Genomic DNA, 15708 nt, shown 5'->3' on the forward strand with positions numbered 1-15708 from the left:
ATTGGCTAGAAAGCCTGGGACCGAAGATAGCCATTGGCTATAACAGTGACATGCTTTTCAATCATTGGTCGACACAAACCATGTCTAGGAAGGAAAAGTCGGCTGGATAATGTTGGCACTGTTTTCTGAAACAGTTCCAAATTCTGTCGTGTGTCATAGACGTTAAAAATAAACCTCTGAACTTGGTGTCTAGAAGGATGCATTTGTGGATTTTGCAATGCGGAGTAGTACGATCAAATAAGCATTCGTTCCTTGTTTCCAGAGGACCCCAAATGATAGACGGACTAGTGTATCTAAGCGTGCAAAATTTGACGTAGCCACGTCGCTTCTCACCTATGTACACAACATTACAGGATGAACTTAAACTTCTTCCCGACGTTACCTAATTTGGAAGCGTCGTAGCCATATAGGCTACAGCTATTACATTACTTCGGGCAAATAAATATCGTTGTGTACAGTCATTCAAACTAAAGTCCACCCTCAATGCTGTCGATATGAAATTGTTATTTCTAGCTTGCCTCAGCCCCAAAACTGGAAACTGCACAACAGCTGAGCGAATAAGGTAATGTGACGGTAGAGTAGGAAGTAGCTACTCTAGAATTGAATTAAGGCTTAGGATTTGTATAATTTTAGAGATATGGCTATCACAGGTGCGCTCGACATGCTGAAACTATATTTAAATGCAACTCACTGCATTCTCAACCGTGTGAATGTGGTTACAGGGCACATATTGAATCGGCAGGTCACACGTGTGAGCTTCGAGATGCAGCGGATTTCAAGTCCTCAACCGACATGGCGAATTTATTAAAACAGATGCCTCCATTCGAAGGTGCAATTGCTATTCATCTGTTCAAGGCTGGAAGGCTTCTACTAGGTGAAAATAACAACACACACACTTTTGTATGGACCTGCCATAAGACTGGCTAATGTATAAATCCTTTATTAAAGTGAAGATTGACCCAGTTGTCTTTGCTTATTTGATCAGACATCCAAGTGCCCTATGGAATTATCTTTGGAGGAACAGACATTAATGAAGATGTGAAAGTTGAGCAGAAGCGGTTGATTATGGAGCAGGTGCTGCTGAAAGCCAGGTGACACGGCTCCCACAGGTCTACGGTGTTGTTCATGACTGGAGCGATGTAGATACACTGTACAAACAGAGGACCATATGATGCATTCGTCAAGAAGGATATTTACAAGCATCCTAAAGCCATCCACATTCGTCCATTTTAAAGCCTTCCCATCTCAAAATCAAAATATCCATTGAATAAATATCTGAGGGCAAGCACGGTACATCTACGTCATAATAAAGTCATACAACAGTTAGAGGAGGTTCTCCAGAACCTCCGTACTGTGAGAACCTCAGGGGAAAATGAAGTGAGGATTATTGTAGGCCACCAACAGGAGACCTTTAAGGGTCTGGATAACTGGTATGAAACAGTGAGGTTGACGAGTCTTACCAGGGAAGCTCACCCCAGCTGTGCTGCTCCTGCTCTGTGGGTGTCCTCTCTCCCTCATATCTTGTTCTGCCGTGACATCTTACAGCACAGTGCACGGCTTATCAACATCTAGGTCCATATACCTGTCACATCACTCGGACTTTGGTGTATTTATTTTCAAAGGTGTTATTTGATTTTACTGACAGCAAGACAGTGAGCCTAAGGGGGTGATTACCTCCAGGGTGCACTAGTGCAGTTTGGGTCTCATGACTTCAAACATTTCTGTCAGAGCACCCCCTGCTGTTGCTGCTTCTGACCTTGATCATAAAATACAGTTCTCAATAACTCGTCTCTTGGCCGATTTCACAACAAAGAAAGAAATCCCACCGATGCCTTTCCCTTTATGTTCTTATTTTTATTACATTCATCCGTGAATCCTCAAACCTTCACTCATTTAGTCTCATTTTGATGGGTGTCATTATTGTGCGGTCCTCAGCAGAAACATGCTTGCTATTGATAATGTTGCAACTTTGCTAATAACCGTGACCGTCTTAATTGGATGTTGTTTTGTCTTTGGAGCAGGTTTGCTGTGGCATTTACTAACAAACTGAGAGAAGAAGCTACTTTTTGGGTACGGTTTTAAAGCTGTTGTAGTCCTATTCTTATTGGTTGTTAAGACTTGTGACTAAGTTCACACACAGCAACACACGGTTGAAGTCAGGGTGGAGATCGAGAGTTATTCCCTTCACACCATTGAAGGAGGCTGTAAGATTTTCTGAATCCCCCCCCCTTCCCTCCACCCCCAGATTAAAATTCCACATTTGGACTAATATTAGTGCCACTGGTTCAATATGACACATCAAAATAGCAATACACTCTGGGGTTATACCACGAGGGGGGCTCTGTTTTTCACTTAGATTCTCTGAGCGTTCAAGATACACCGTGTCTTTAACGCCTCCATCTAAAAAGCAGAAGACCACCCTGCTTCTGTTCCATAATAGTGTGGCATTAAAACAATATTACCATGTTTTATTTTCAGATTAGATCCGACCCCTGGGGTGAAGATGGAGGCGAACGGCAAGCTTTATCGCTGTCGTTTAGCACTGACAGCGTGCAATCAGGACGAGCATGCAGTGCTTTTTTTATTGAGACAGAAAAACACGCATGGGGAACTCTGACTGATAACATCCAGTCAATTTCCTTTCCATCAACTCTGATTTATGTGCATGGGCACCTCTCACTACTGTGTTGGAATGACTCTCTCCCCCCCCCTCCAAACCCAAGCCCCACCCTTGAGGTTGAGCTTTGAATCTAATGCCCATGAAAGGTGGCCCAGTGTTTTTTTATATGAAATATGTGAAGCTGTTTCCCTGTTCTGTACGGTGTTGAATTCACGTTTGCTTTGTTTTCATTTCCTCAGCTTGCCCAGAGCGGTATAATTTACATCCAGCCCCAAGGTAAGTCCTGCCGGATGAAATATTCACTGTTCGCAATAGCGCATCTCCTGATTCTCCGCAGTGGAATCTGCAGCATTAATCAGCCTCGGCGGTTCCTCCTGAAAATCACACACAGTGTTGGAGAACCTAAGGAAGCTGCAGAACTGCTTGTCTGTTCAGCCGTGCGCGTCAAGGGAGAGGATGCTGGCCTTCTCCGTTTGCCTAGCATATCCGTCAAAGACAAACGTGCAAAAATAAAAATTGTCTCTGGATTGTGTGGGAGTTATTCTCCTGCCTCCAGGTAGAAGTGTATAGGCGAGTTACGTCATTTTGTGAGACGTAGTGAAAGAAATGACCTTTGAGGAAGTCAAGAATGTCAGTACTTATAATTAATCTTAGGCCCTCCTGTGAAGATTTGAACTGATCTTACTGCCCATGTGTCACCTCAGCTATAAGAAACTTGTTAAGGATGGTGAGGCTGGACGTGTTGAGGTCACGCATGCTGTAGGTGTAGCAGTGTCACCGGGTGCTCTGACACATTTTCTCTCTTCTTTTGACATAAAGGAATCAGTACGGAAGTGGCGGAGAGCTTCTGCTGGAAGGAGTTTCTGACAAGCTCAGGTACAGTAGATTACATTTACTTACTTCTTCCTTTACTTATCTCATCACCCCTCCCCCACTTCTCAATCTTCAATAGCTGGCAGTTCCTCCCCCTTTCCTGCTGTTTCCCCCTGCTCCCATCCCACCAGCACAGTAAGTGCATGTCATTACTCATAGTGTCCCCACACACACGCTCCACTTTAAATTGGACATCGTGGGGTGATTTCCATCCCAAGTACACCAAAGCCCACGGAATCTGCAGCCCAGCCCCGGTTGATGAATGGCTCCCTGGTACAGAGCCATTCATCACCATAGTTCTCTACTGGTGCCTGTAATACCGATTGCCAAAACTCACTTCTCTATCCGGTAAACATAGGATAGGAGCCTCTTCTTGACTATAATAAACACACATAACGTCAAATTTAATGCTTTAGAGTTACCATAGTTACGGTTTGTTGAGGCGTTTGTGCATCAACATTTTGGCCACAATTTAACTATAAAATATTTGTAAGGAAGATTCTCGCTCTAGTTTTTAATGTTATTCATGGCGGTGTAGATAAAAAAAAGAACAAATGTGTTTCTCTTATGATGTCTATTTTTTTTCCATTAGTAGTGTATGATGACTACACTGCATGGTGTTTACCACGTGCATTTCTGCTTCTTCTTCCGATCTCTGACACGCCGCGTCCCAACGTCCTCTACCAGATCGATGAATATTCAGTTCCTCCGACACAAGTCTTTTCACATCACGCTTCTCAAGCCCAACAAAACGAGCTAGGAAAAGCGACGCTTGAAAGAGATCAATCCCTTAGCCTCCCTGTCAGCATCTGTCCCCCTCCCTGTCGTCTTCACACGCACTCCGCACAGCAGGGGAAGTCATCTCATCTGCCTGTTATCCCTGTCCTGGTCTGATCCTCATCTTGTTTTTCTTTGTTCTTATTTTGTTTCCCTCGGAGTAAGTCGGAGCATTTTCACCGTTCATAGAGCTTGAGATTTTACATCGCAGATGGGTGTTGTGTGGTGGCGTGTATGTAGGGTAAATACACCCCCAAAAAAACTCTTGTACTAACAGGAGCTCGGAGTAGGACCTTCAAAGCTCCAAGTGTTGAGGTGAGTGGGGCTTTGAGTTTCGAAAGTAAATGTGAAGGATAGGCATAGCCCAGGGGGTCCACTGGGAGAGACCTCCTCAATGAAACATGACAGAGGCAAGTCATCTCACTGGCCTGATTGAAAATGTGTGTGTGTGTGTGTGTGTAGTGTGCGCATGTGTGTGTAGTTGTGTACGGGTGTGTGGTGGGCATGTGTCACCCTGTGGTTGTCTTCAAGCCTTTAGAAGGACCAGAGAGAAGGCAGCGGTGGGATCCAGCGGCTGGTGAACCATCAAAGACGCCCAGGGTGTGGAGAGTCGGGGGAGCCTGCTGTGTGCAGCGAGGGGAGGGGGTGAGGGGCTGTGGGGGTGTGCAGGAGGCAGGTGCAGGGCCTGAGAGGGGAGCCTGATGTGAGAGAGTCAGGGGAGAGGGAGGGGAGGGGGCGGGGGGATTTCGGCAGGGGGTCTTCTAAGCAAAAGGGGAGCGAGATAAAAGGAGGAGGGCGGTTAGTACAGTACAGGACCAACGTGGTCATTTTCATTATTGAACAACACTCGAACCGTACTCTCCCTTACTCAGCTGTGATAATTTACTTGTTTATCTGATACAGCCCTAGATGATAATTTTCTAAATTGTGCTAGGCCTCTCTGTCTAGAGTGCTATTGAGTTTATGTTTAAAAGCTCATTGTTTCCTGAAGCTGCAACTTAGCCTCTGCACTTTGTGTGCCTTACACTGTCGAAATCTCCTTACGCACTGACAGGAGTCACAACCATACACCCACTCACACACACATACACAAATACACATTGCTAAATGACAGTGAGCTATGCAAAGTGTCCCTCAGCATCAAAGGCAGAGGAACAAAAAAGTGATTCTGTTTTAGAAGTTAGAGGCAGACAGACAAAAAATTGGGCTGCCGGCACAACAGACGGATTGTCCAATCCAGTTTCTCCTCTAAAGAAAGTTGAATTGTTTTGTCGTCTCCAGAGGATTGTGTATTTTCTCTATTTGATTTAGATTTATGTATATTTTTTTACTGCTTTTGACAGGTCTGTGAAAACTTTTCCCCAGTCTCCCCTCTCCATTTCTGGATTGGAGGAGGTGAGAAGGTTGTTTACCTTCTCTGCCATTGGTTGTCACCCTTCCCTTTGGATCGCTGGGATGAAATTCAGTTCTTTACCATCACAGAACTGTGAACATTTCATACTGCCTGGAAAGTCACTTAAGTGTTCCAGATTGAAATGTTCCTTTTGGTCTCGCAGGACTTTTACGAAAGGTAAAGACTCCAAGTAAAGGACCAGAGAGAAGACAGTTCCTACTCTTCTTGCAACAGAAGCTGTTCTTCAACATCTTTGCGTGCTGCAACATCTTTGTGTTGCAGAATGTCTTTGTGTTGCAGAACAGCTTCTGTTGCAATTGTAACTCTGTAGAATTGATACCTTTTGTGATTACAGTGCTTCTACAGCTCCGTTTGTGAAACAAACAACATGACATACTGCGGTACATAATACCGACTTCCTGACTTCTCCTCACTTGATGTGTTAAATAAATCGCCTACAGCCAGCTCTTATCCTGCCCACTTGGAGCAGAGTTAGTGCCCTGATTGACACGCACTCTATTTTGCAATTTGTTCTATAGATGCTCTAAAGTATAATAGCATTAAAAGCGCTGCCTTAGCCTCCTGATCTGGCCTCAGCCGTCAGGAGGGATTTCAGCAGCACACTAAGACTGCAGTGCTCCGCGTCACGTGCCACTGCCTGTCTCTGCCATGTTCTTCCTTTTCTTTTTTTTGTTTCTGTGTCTCAGTGTGTACTCCTAATGGGTGTGTGTTGGGTGTGTGTACTCCTAATGGGTGTGTGTTGGATGTGTGTACTCTTAATGGATGTGTGTTGGATGTGTGTACTCCTAATGGGTGTCTGTTGGATGTGTGTACTCCTAATGGGTGTGTGTTGGGTGTGTGTACTCCTAATGGGTGTGTGTTGGATGTGTGTACTCTTAATGGATGTGTGTTGGGTGTGTGTACTCCTAATGGGTGCGTGTTGGATGTGTGTACTCTTAATGGGTGTGTGTTGGATGTGTGTACTTTGTGGGTTTGTTTGGGAATGTGTGGGCAACTGTCATTGAAATGTATCTTGTTCTTATTGGCCAGTTACTATTATACTTGACCTGCTATTTTTTATTTTTTATTTCATACTTAAAAAAAAAAAAGTGAAACACAACAATGATGTAATCGTTGCGCATTACATGACACACTTCTACCTGGCTTGCCGTTCTAAACAATGGAGGTCACAAGTAGATTTACTCTTAAGCCCACAATTGTTTCCTTGCTTATCTTGAGAAGGATCTGATTACTTGTCTGAGTTGGTCAGAATCACCTTGACCTAAAGAAGCCCTCTCATAGCACAGCTTGGTTCAGCACTGATTCACCACTTACAAGATATATTAGCGATACGGGTGGTAACAGTGAATATATGGTACGTCACTTTGGATAAAAGTGTCTGGTGAGTGAATAAAATGCGAGTGTAGAAAAGGAAGCGACCAGCCTGTCTGTGTTGTTGCCTTTTATGTAGGTTGACATGTTCATCTCTGCCACCGCGCCTTGTTCCTGGACACGGGAGTATATAGTTAATGTCATTGTGTCCTAGTTTAGTGGGACATAGTGAGGTAGAACAGCAGGACTAATAGGATGAATGTAAACCCAGTGGTGGATGGATTTGGTGACCTTCTGGATGGGTGGTGGTTCCTAAGCAGCCCATCCCACAAAGGGGACCACAGGAGAGGAGGCATGACTAAGATCTCTGGATGTCCTCTGAACTCCAACCCTGTTCCAAAAAAAGCCCTCCCCCCTACCGTTAACTCAACTGGTCGTGTCAAAAGCACAGTTGTTATTGTGTACCAAATATAGATGTGTAACGTACCTCGAAGTGGATCAGTAAAATAGTCCGAGGCTATCCTAATCTTTGTGCACGGCCTCAGGTCTACTATGACCCTGGTGTGGAAGCCTGTTACCTGCTCCAACCTTACAATCCCAGATGGGTTAACAAGCATCTTGACTCCGGTGTTAACTAACAGCCATACCCTTTCCAAAGCTCTTTCATGTTTTCTTTTTCTATGTAAATATAATATTTGTATGTATAGCATACAATTACAGATACTTGTATCCAAAGCAGAAGGGGATTTGAACCTGCAAAGTCTATCTGCAGTCAATAATCTACCATTCAACTATACCCATTAACTATATTGGTATGCAAATCTGATGCAGTCATGAATACAGACTCGACAGACTACTGGTTCAGACTGTTGTCCTCTCTAGGTCTGCGTGATTAAGGTCAGGGGTTAGCTTGGCACGGCAGGTACAGTAATAGCTGGCATACAGTTCCCTTGCCAACCAGACAGTGCCAACCCACTGATCTGAGGATTGAGCGTGGAAGGTGGATGATCGGAGAAGAGAGCAGATTGAGTTTTTTCTTCTTCTTCATGCCTCTAATGCCAGGAGCACAGATGCAGTTTGTGTCACTTTCAGTTTAGTAATGCACCCTAGAGTCTGAATCCTGGAGGGAACAATCTCTGCAGTTCTATCGGAGGGTTGGGTCTTGTTAGGTTTGTATTGTCTCACAGATGATTTCAATGAACCACTTCCCGGCATGATGTTGTTCCCCTGAGAATTATGTGAGAGCATTAGTCACCACTGTCTCGTTCTCCTATGTGACCTTGGGTGATGAATTACTTCCATTATATCCCGTTGTAGCTTTCTTGGTTTTTACTTTGTGTTTCAAGACTTGCACTAATCGGTCTGTCTCTGTCTGTCTGTCTGTCTCTGTCCGTCTGTATGTCTGTCTGCAGGTGTGGCTGAGCGGAGTGCAGAGGAGGATCTGCGGGTCTTCCTGCTGGTCTGTGGGCTCAGGAGAGTGAAGGATCCCCTGTATCTCCTGGAAGCCTTCTCAGGTACCGCCTGCCTTCTGTGCTGAGGCGTTAAAGGACCCTCCTATACTGTCTCTAAGGGAGTCAGGTGGCTGAGCGGTTAGGGAGTCGGGCTAGTAATCAGAAGGTTGCCAGTTCGATTCCCGGCCGTGCCAATTGACATTGTGTCCTTGGGAAAGGCACTTCACCCTACTTGCCTCGGGGAGAATGTCCCTGTACTTACTGTAAGTCGCTCTGGATAAGAGCGTCTGCTAAATGACTAAATGTAAATGTCTCTGTGACTGTCGACGGTCACATGTCTTTCAGAATGGCACCGCCAGGATCCCCTCACAGTGCTGGTCATAATCGGGCCGAAGGTGAGTGGTCGCGAGATGATGATGGGGATTGTGGGAAGTCAAGCCCTGTCAAGACTGTCTGCTTATAGCTGTGGAAGCACCACAGCAACGTGAGCCCAGTGTGCCTGTAATAGGATGTAGCAGAGATAACAGCATTAGTGGGCCTTTAAGCTGGAGTAAATGGCGGCGGAGGCCAGCGAGCCAGCGGGGACCGGGGGGGTGGAGGGGGGGTGACGGGGTCCAGAGCCTCGCAGGCCCCGTCTCCCCCAGAGCAGCCAGACAGCCAGCTCAGACAGGCCGCTGGAGCTGCCCCTGGACATCTGCTCGGGGAAGTAAGGGGCCGGGGTGGTGGAGGGGTGGGAATCTCCCTGGGGCAAAGGTCACGTCCATCCGTGTCCCTGGGTCTCCCTCTGGGCTAGCGCTGGATAAGGGATCAGGACTGCGTGGCAGGTGTGGATGACAGTTTGACGTTTGGCTCGTAAGAGTCTGTCGTCTGTCTAGGAAGGGAGATGCCTTCATTAAAAGAGGCTAGGATTGATTACGGCCCCGTAGACAGTCCCTCTCGCTTCATTTGAGAAATGTCAAAGCTAAAAACAAACCATCTGCCTAGTGCGACGAGCCAGCAGTGCACTGTCATCGTTATGAACGTATTTGTTGGTTCCACCGGCTTGAATATGTCGGCTAGCGGCCGAAGGACAACTGCCCTAATCGGAGTGAAGACTGATTCTCACACCTTAAGTGAAACAAAAGTCGTTTTTTCACTGAGTTGATTGAACTGAAATATTGATCTTGTGGGAGGCACTGCAGCCGGGGAAACTCAATGTCCTGCCTGACGAAATCTTTCTCAGTAGCACTCTGGTTCTGTCTTCATCCACTGTGTCGAAGCCAAACCCTGGCATGTATGAAAAGCTTGCATTTCCTTTCCAACTCCCAACTTTGTGTTATTTTTGTGAGCCCTGCCTTCCCGAGACAGCCGTATCAGACACAAAGGTACATTGTGTGTGAGTTGTTCAAAGCTGTTTTGAGAAGAATTGGCCCTGGGGCACGCCACTGTCTGTGCCTCCCTTTCGCTCTCTGCTACGCAGTGCTCTGTGCGCCCGTTTGATAACAGGAGTCGGTGAAGGCGAAGCTGAGCCTTCGGTGATTCATGTGGACCCAACATCACATGAGTCACCGCCGAGCACTCGTGTTGATTTGCGTTTGGCTCAGACGTGGAAGCAGCAGAGACGAGGATTCATCAGCTATAAGACGGGAGACAGCCAATCACAGATCAATGTTCAGTAGAGTGACATCCGCCAGGACACACTCTCAATCTGTGCTGTTGACCTGTCAGACTGTTCCCTTCGTTCAATTGACAAGCGTCTGTATTTCCTTGTGTGATCTCTTGTCTATCTCCAGTCCTCGTTATCTATTGTCTCTGCGTGGACAAGTGAGTAAAACAGTGTTATACTTATTCTTAAATCACGACAGGTAGACACGCTTCATTGAAATACTAGGCAACAGACCGACCGTGACCTCTGCAGCTCCACTCTGCTTTGAAGTTATCACTTTACGCAAATCCTAGATTTTCTTTCGTGGAGTGTTTCTCAAGTGAGATTATTTATATGTGCACACATGCATAGACTATCACATTTCAATCGAGGAGGGGAACTGCCCCCCCCTCCCCGCCCCTCCCCTCCCCTCCTCCCCCCCCTCTCCCCCTCCCCCTCCCCCTCCCCTCCTCCCCCCCCCCCTCCCCCCCCCTCCCCCTCCCCCCCCCCCTCCCCCCTCCCCCTCCCCCTCCCCTCCTCCCCCCCCCCTCCCCCCCCCTCCCCCTCCCCCCCCCCCTCCCCCCTCCCCCTCCCCCTCCCCCCCCCCCCCCCCCCCCCGATAAGCACAAAAATAAGAGAAAAAAAGCAGCAGCAGCTTGCTTGGCAGCATCTTTGACCTAAATTGCTATGCTAGGACTTTGCAGTAGGCAGGCTAATGCACGCAAATCCCACATCTCAAATAATCAGATTGGGCACCCTGACCCCAATCTCTCCGAATATGGGATTTTGTAAAATGATTTGGCCATGTTAGGGCTGTGCCATTGTTTTATCTTATGGTCCTGATTAAGGCACCGCTGGAATTATATCATAGACCGTGCTGTGTGTCCATGAAGATATACTGATGCACAGCCTGCATAACACATCCTATCAATACTTATTTTTTTCTCTTTTTCTCTCAGATTGATCCCGTGCTTACGGAAGAAGTTGAAGCTGTAACTAAAAGGTAACGCCTATTCTCCCTCATGCTCTTTAACGTCTTAAGCTTCTCATACAGGCTGACTCGAGATCTACCAAACTGATCCTTTTCTCAAGCTATAAGTCCAAAGTGAGCAAGCTCATGTCACTCTGAGCCTGCATGGCCTCAGAGAGCCTGTAAACAGCTCTGTCTCTCTCTCGTCGATCGTCCAGTGAGCAGAATGCACTTGTAAGTAGCCGAGTTCTAATCCTGTCCTCACCTCTGAACCCGAGAGGTCCTCGCTGGCTTATTTGTAGGTAGCTCGCTAGCGGGAGTTTGTAGGGAACGAACATGCGCCCAGGGGTTAAGACCGACCTGCAGCCTCAGAGCCCGTCACACACACACATACCCCATCACACACTCAGAGTCCGTCACACACACACATACCCCATCACACACTCAGAGTCCGTCACACACACACACCCCGTGCCTCCCATCCTGCTCCTGTCGCACCTGCTCATCCTCCTTCACGCCTCTGTGAGCGCTGAGTCACAGCAGCTCCCTGCCTTCTGCCCCTGCCCCTACCTCTGCCCCTGCCCCTACCTCTGCCCCTGCCCCTACCTCTGCTCCTGACTGCCTCCGCCTCTCTGCATGTGTGCCTCCAGGTCTGCGGGGGTCTTCCTGGCCCAGGGCCGGAGCCAGGAGCAGCTCCACGCAGCCATGAGGAGGAGCGTCGCCGTGGTCAACACCTCCATCTCAGAGGGCATGTCGGCGGCCATCTTGGAGGTGACGGCAAACGTGTTCAGGGCGGTCGTTTGGGGAACGGCATCGTCGTGGCCGGCGCGTGGTCGGCACGTGGTCGGCGCGTGGTCGGCGCGTGGCGACGGCGCGGACGATTCTACTCAGATACTCGAGAAACTAGTCACCGCCCTCCAAACCTTGAAATCCTACACGGTTTAACGAGTGATGTAACTAAGCTTCTCAAAAACATGAATGTCATCTTCACGCCTTGTGTTTGCGTCTGTGTTATCTCAAAGGCAATCACTAGAATTAATTGCTGGTTCGCCATCTCTTCATTCTTCTCACCAAGCAAGGCTGTAATCCTGTTAATCTGTTTTAAACACTAGATTAAGACAATCCATACAAGGTTTAAACACATTTACATGGGAGTCCATGTTCCCACTAAACATCTTGCTGGATAGGCATTAAAGCCATACAAGCAATTAAAGTCTCGGACCAAAGAGTGTAATTAAGTGACGACTGAAAAGGGCAAATGTTAGCTACAGTGAGCAGGACGTGTGGATGAATGTGCATGCAGACATGCATGTCGGCGTGTGTGTGTGAACTCCTCATGAAATGAATGGTAATGGTGGATTCAAATAAAGCGTTTCAAATGTGTGTGTGTGTGTGTGTTTGTTTGTTTGTTTTAGGCCATGGATCTGGGTGTCCCCGTCATAGCCCGGAACATTCCAGGGAATGCAGCCGTGGTGCAGCATGAGGTCACTGGTCTCCTCTTCTCATCTCCTCAGGTACACACACCGCCCCCCCTCCTCTGTGACCCCAACCAGCCCTACACACCGGTGCACCCTCGGTTCTCATCGTGAAATTGTAACAAGAGCTGGTAAATAGGCCCATGTCAGCAATCTTATCTTTCGCAGTAGAACACCGAAAGAGTTTCTTTCGCTACATGATTAAGGTGTACCAACATTCAAATAACCATATTTTCTTCAACAACAATTTTAAGATTTCAATGTATGACACATCATTTGAAAGCTAACAATCTGCACCTTCAAGGGGACCATAATACCAGGTCCTGTCATGATTGTCATCCAGGCTTTCACCCGTCATCAGCCAACATCCTGCCTTTACCTCTAAACAGCACAACGGCCGGCCCAAAACGATACCTTGGCCTGTGTATTACTCATTGAGCGTCGTTGTCCAATTTGCGGAGGCGTGGATTAAACTAAGCATGCTGGCCCTCGGAGAGGAGGCCTATGGAGCTCCTCTCCACTGAACTGCACGGTGATGCGGGGCTCGTCCGCGGCGAGGCGCGGGCGGCACACGGAGAGCTCTTGGGGCGCTTCCTGAATCGAAAGCTTAGAGGAGTGCGACTCCAGAAGAGCATAGGTCAGCCAGACCCAGCAGGGGGCGGGAGGGGGAGGGAGGGAGCGCGCTAGCATGAAGAGACGATAACATGGTCAAACTAGCGTGCTGCTGCTGCTGCTGCTGCAGGATTTACACTAAGTCTCATTCAGGCGGGGAGGGAGGGGGAGGGTTGGGTCACATGTTGCCCAGTCAAACCCCCCTGTGTGGAGGGTTAGGGGACCTCTCCTACCACAGATGGCTGCTGGGCCCAGGGCAGTCATACCCTGACCTCTGGCTCACACTTCCAGGCTGCGATTGCGACTGTCCTTCCTAAGCCGAGGCGTTCTCACGGGGATCACGCGTGCGAAGCCTGCACCTTGTTTTAGGGTTAGTGGTGGGAGGGGGAGCCACTGGGGGTTGATTATCTGAGTTGCTTTCAAAGACCGACAGCTTGGCAGTGGATTTACTACTGAACTATCGTACAGTAGACTACAGCACATTAGACATCATATGTGGCATATAATCTCAAAGCTATTTAGTCCTCAAATGTCTGGCAGACTATCAACAGAAAATTCCCCTTTCAGACGATATGTTCCCCCTTCCACCCGCAGTGCTCAGTTTATAGCTGGCAGACCACTCATAACCTCACCTTCAGAACTATTGATTTGGATTTACAGACTGCTGCTTATACGGCTTCCTGTTCCTCTAGCCTTTACACATGAAGAGGCTCTCCAGATATGATCACATCACTCGAGTGAAGTGAGGCGTCCTGGCCTGGCCTGGCCTTCTAGCCCGGCACTGACTCAAGCTCAGTCTGCCCACAGGCGTTCTGCTCCAGGACCAACTGGCTGCTAGGCAGCGAGGCTCTAAGCTATAGAGCTCCCTGAGTCCATCAGAGGGCATTCTCAGCCAATCTCTCCCCCAGAACGAGTTACCAGGATCCAAAGCGACCGTATGGACTGGCTGTATCTTTACCCCCCAGTCTGGAGGCTTCGCCAGGAGTTCCAGTTTGCAATCGCTTGATATTTCTCTCTCCTTTTCATTCATCTCTCCCTGACAGCTGGTGAGGGTGTCACTAGCAGCCATTTCTGTTCCTTCTCTCCTTCCCTCCTTGGCAAAAATGTGAATCGCAGGATGTCTCCATCAATTAACTATTGAAAGTTTTTTTAACGACTATTTAACAGTCGCAACCCTCCCTCAACTCATTTAGAGATCGGGTTCGGCTTGGCCAAGCCAAAATCGGTCATTACTCTCATGGCCTGTTGTAGGTAATCATGTTAAAAGTCGTGTAAATGTTCTCGCCGCGTTCGTTTAACGCTGAAATGCTAATATGGACAATTTCCTCAGGAGTTTGTGCTCCAGTCCAAGAGGCTGTTGGGGGATGGAAACCTGCGGGAGGGAGTGAGGAGGAACGGAAAGATCTACGTGAAGGAGCATCACAGCGTGGTCCAGGAGAGAGAGACCTACCAGAGGTTGGTGAAGACTCTGTACTGAGCGGACAGGCTCCACACCTCTAACATCTAACAGCCCTGCCTCCTCTCAGGAACCCCCTCTTTACACCCTGTGTTTGTGCTCGTAAATGAATTCTCTCACACAGGCCTCCGAAGCCAAGGATTGTTTACAACCGAAGCACTGACATCATGTGGGGCTGAGAGAGAGAGGGATGGATTCACCCATAAAGAGAGGAATAACTTTTATGTCCCGTGTCACTGATGTCCAAGTGTTTTCAATCTCTCAGGCTTTAAATTACTCCCCCCACGGAACGACTCAAGCAGCGCAATCTAACCTGATCTGCCGAACGCACTGTAAAACTCTGCTGTAGGGCACGATCAAGCCAAAGAACAACAGCCATCTTGTTGGTTATTCATGTGCAATAAAAATGCATTTGGAGTGCGCTGCTGCTTTCATGTTTACATACTTGATGAATGTAAGATCTGGGGAACACATATTAGGGCTTTTACTCATTCATGTTTTGCTCTGAGTATATCTATGACAATGTATTGTACTATGCCTAATAAAATACAAAAATCGTGGTTGGTGTTCTCTCTGTAAAGCCCTCCGCTTTAAATCTCCTGTCTAGAAGCCACAACGACCTACAGACGGGTTCGTTTTTGATGTAGTACAGAGGCCTGTGTAATGCCACAGCCTACGTAAGGCTTTATGAAAACACAATTTGCTTGTAAAGGGCATAAGACCACTGAAGGTCATTGTAATTTGTCGTCAGAAACACATTGTTGAGAGACATCGGTAGAAGGACAGGTATCTGTTTTTTGTGTGAAGCACACAAAATAAACTGCCTCACAAATGCCCTGTCAGTGGCAGACTAGCTTGGACAACACAAGCATCCAACAATGCGCACGTCCACAGTGCTTCTGTCCACATTGTAGAGTGAGAATTGCGAGGTCATATCCTTATAGTCTGGATTTAAGATTGCCTCCAAGATTCATGCTTGAGGGAAGAAAGAAGAGAATTGAAGAATAAATCCGTTCTGAAACGGCTCACTGTGGTCCATCTATTCATAGCGCAATGAATCAAGTAGAGTTCCTAGGAAAGATTAGTGAAATGAAGAGTCGAATATCACCAGAGACTTGCTGGTCA

The 15708-nt window shown here is 47.6% G+C and overlaps 1 protein-coding gene across 2 annotated transcripts; it reads left to right on the forward strand.

Annotated features, from left to right (window-relative positions):
- Window positions 1-150: 150 nt before the first annotated feature.
- On the forward strand, window positions 151-15143 carry glt1d1 (glycosyltransferase 1 domain containing 1). Of its 2 annotated transcripts, XM_062454485.1 has the most exons (13): window positions 151-562; window positions 723-874; window positions 986-1091; window positions 2022-2070; window positions 2860-2896; window positions 3440-3496; window positions 8408-8509; window positions 8792-8841; window positions 11030-11073; window positions 11691-11811; window positions 12456-12554; window positions 14458-14582; window positions 14708-15143. In XM_062454485.1, the coding sequence occupies exons 1-13, from the start codon at window positions 495-497 to the stop codon at window positions 14760-14762; spliced, it is 1065 nt and encodes a 354-aa protein (XP_062310469.1). In that variant the 5' UTR covers window positions 151-494; the 3' UTR covers window positions 14763-15143. The 2 variants fall into 2 exon arrangements, with proteins under 2 accessions (XP_062310469.1, XP_062310470.1); XM_062454486.1 differs by having other exon boundaries at window positions 154-562; window positions 14458-15143.
- The last annotated feature ends 565 nt before the right edge of the window (window positions 15144-15708 follow it).

This window comes from Osmerus eperlanus, chromosome 28 (assembly GCF_963692335.1).
Source record: "Osmerus eperlanus chromosome 28, fOsmEpe2.1, whole genome shotgun sequence".
Lineage (NCBI taxonomy): Eukaryota > Metazoa > Chordata > Actinopteri > Osmeriformes > Osmeridae > Osmerus > Osmerus eperlanus.

What these genes read in the sequence shown, in the direction of transcription:
- glt1d1 (XM_062454485.1), top strand. Translation starts at nt 495, where the DNA reads ATGAAATTGTTATTTCTAGCTTGCCTCAGCCCCAAAACTGGAAACTGC. An exon ending in GGCTGGAAGGCTTCTACTAG is followed by an intron (nt 875 to 985) that starts GTGAAAATAACA and finishes TTATTTGATCAG; the next exon opens with ACATCCAAGTGCCCTATGGA. An exon ending in GTTGAAGCTGTAACTAAAAG is followed by an intron (nt 11,074 to 11,690) that starts GTAACGCCTATT and finishes GTGTGCCTCCAG; the next exon opens with GTCTGCGGGGGTCTTCCTGG.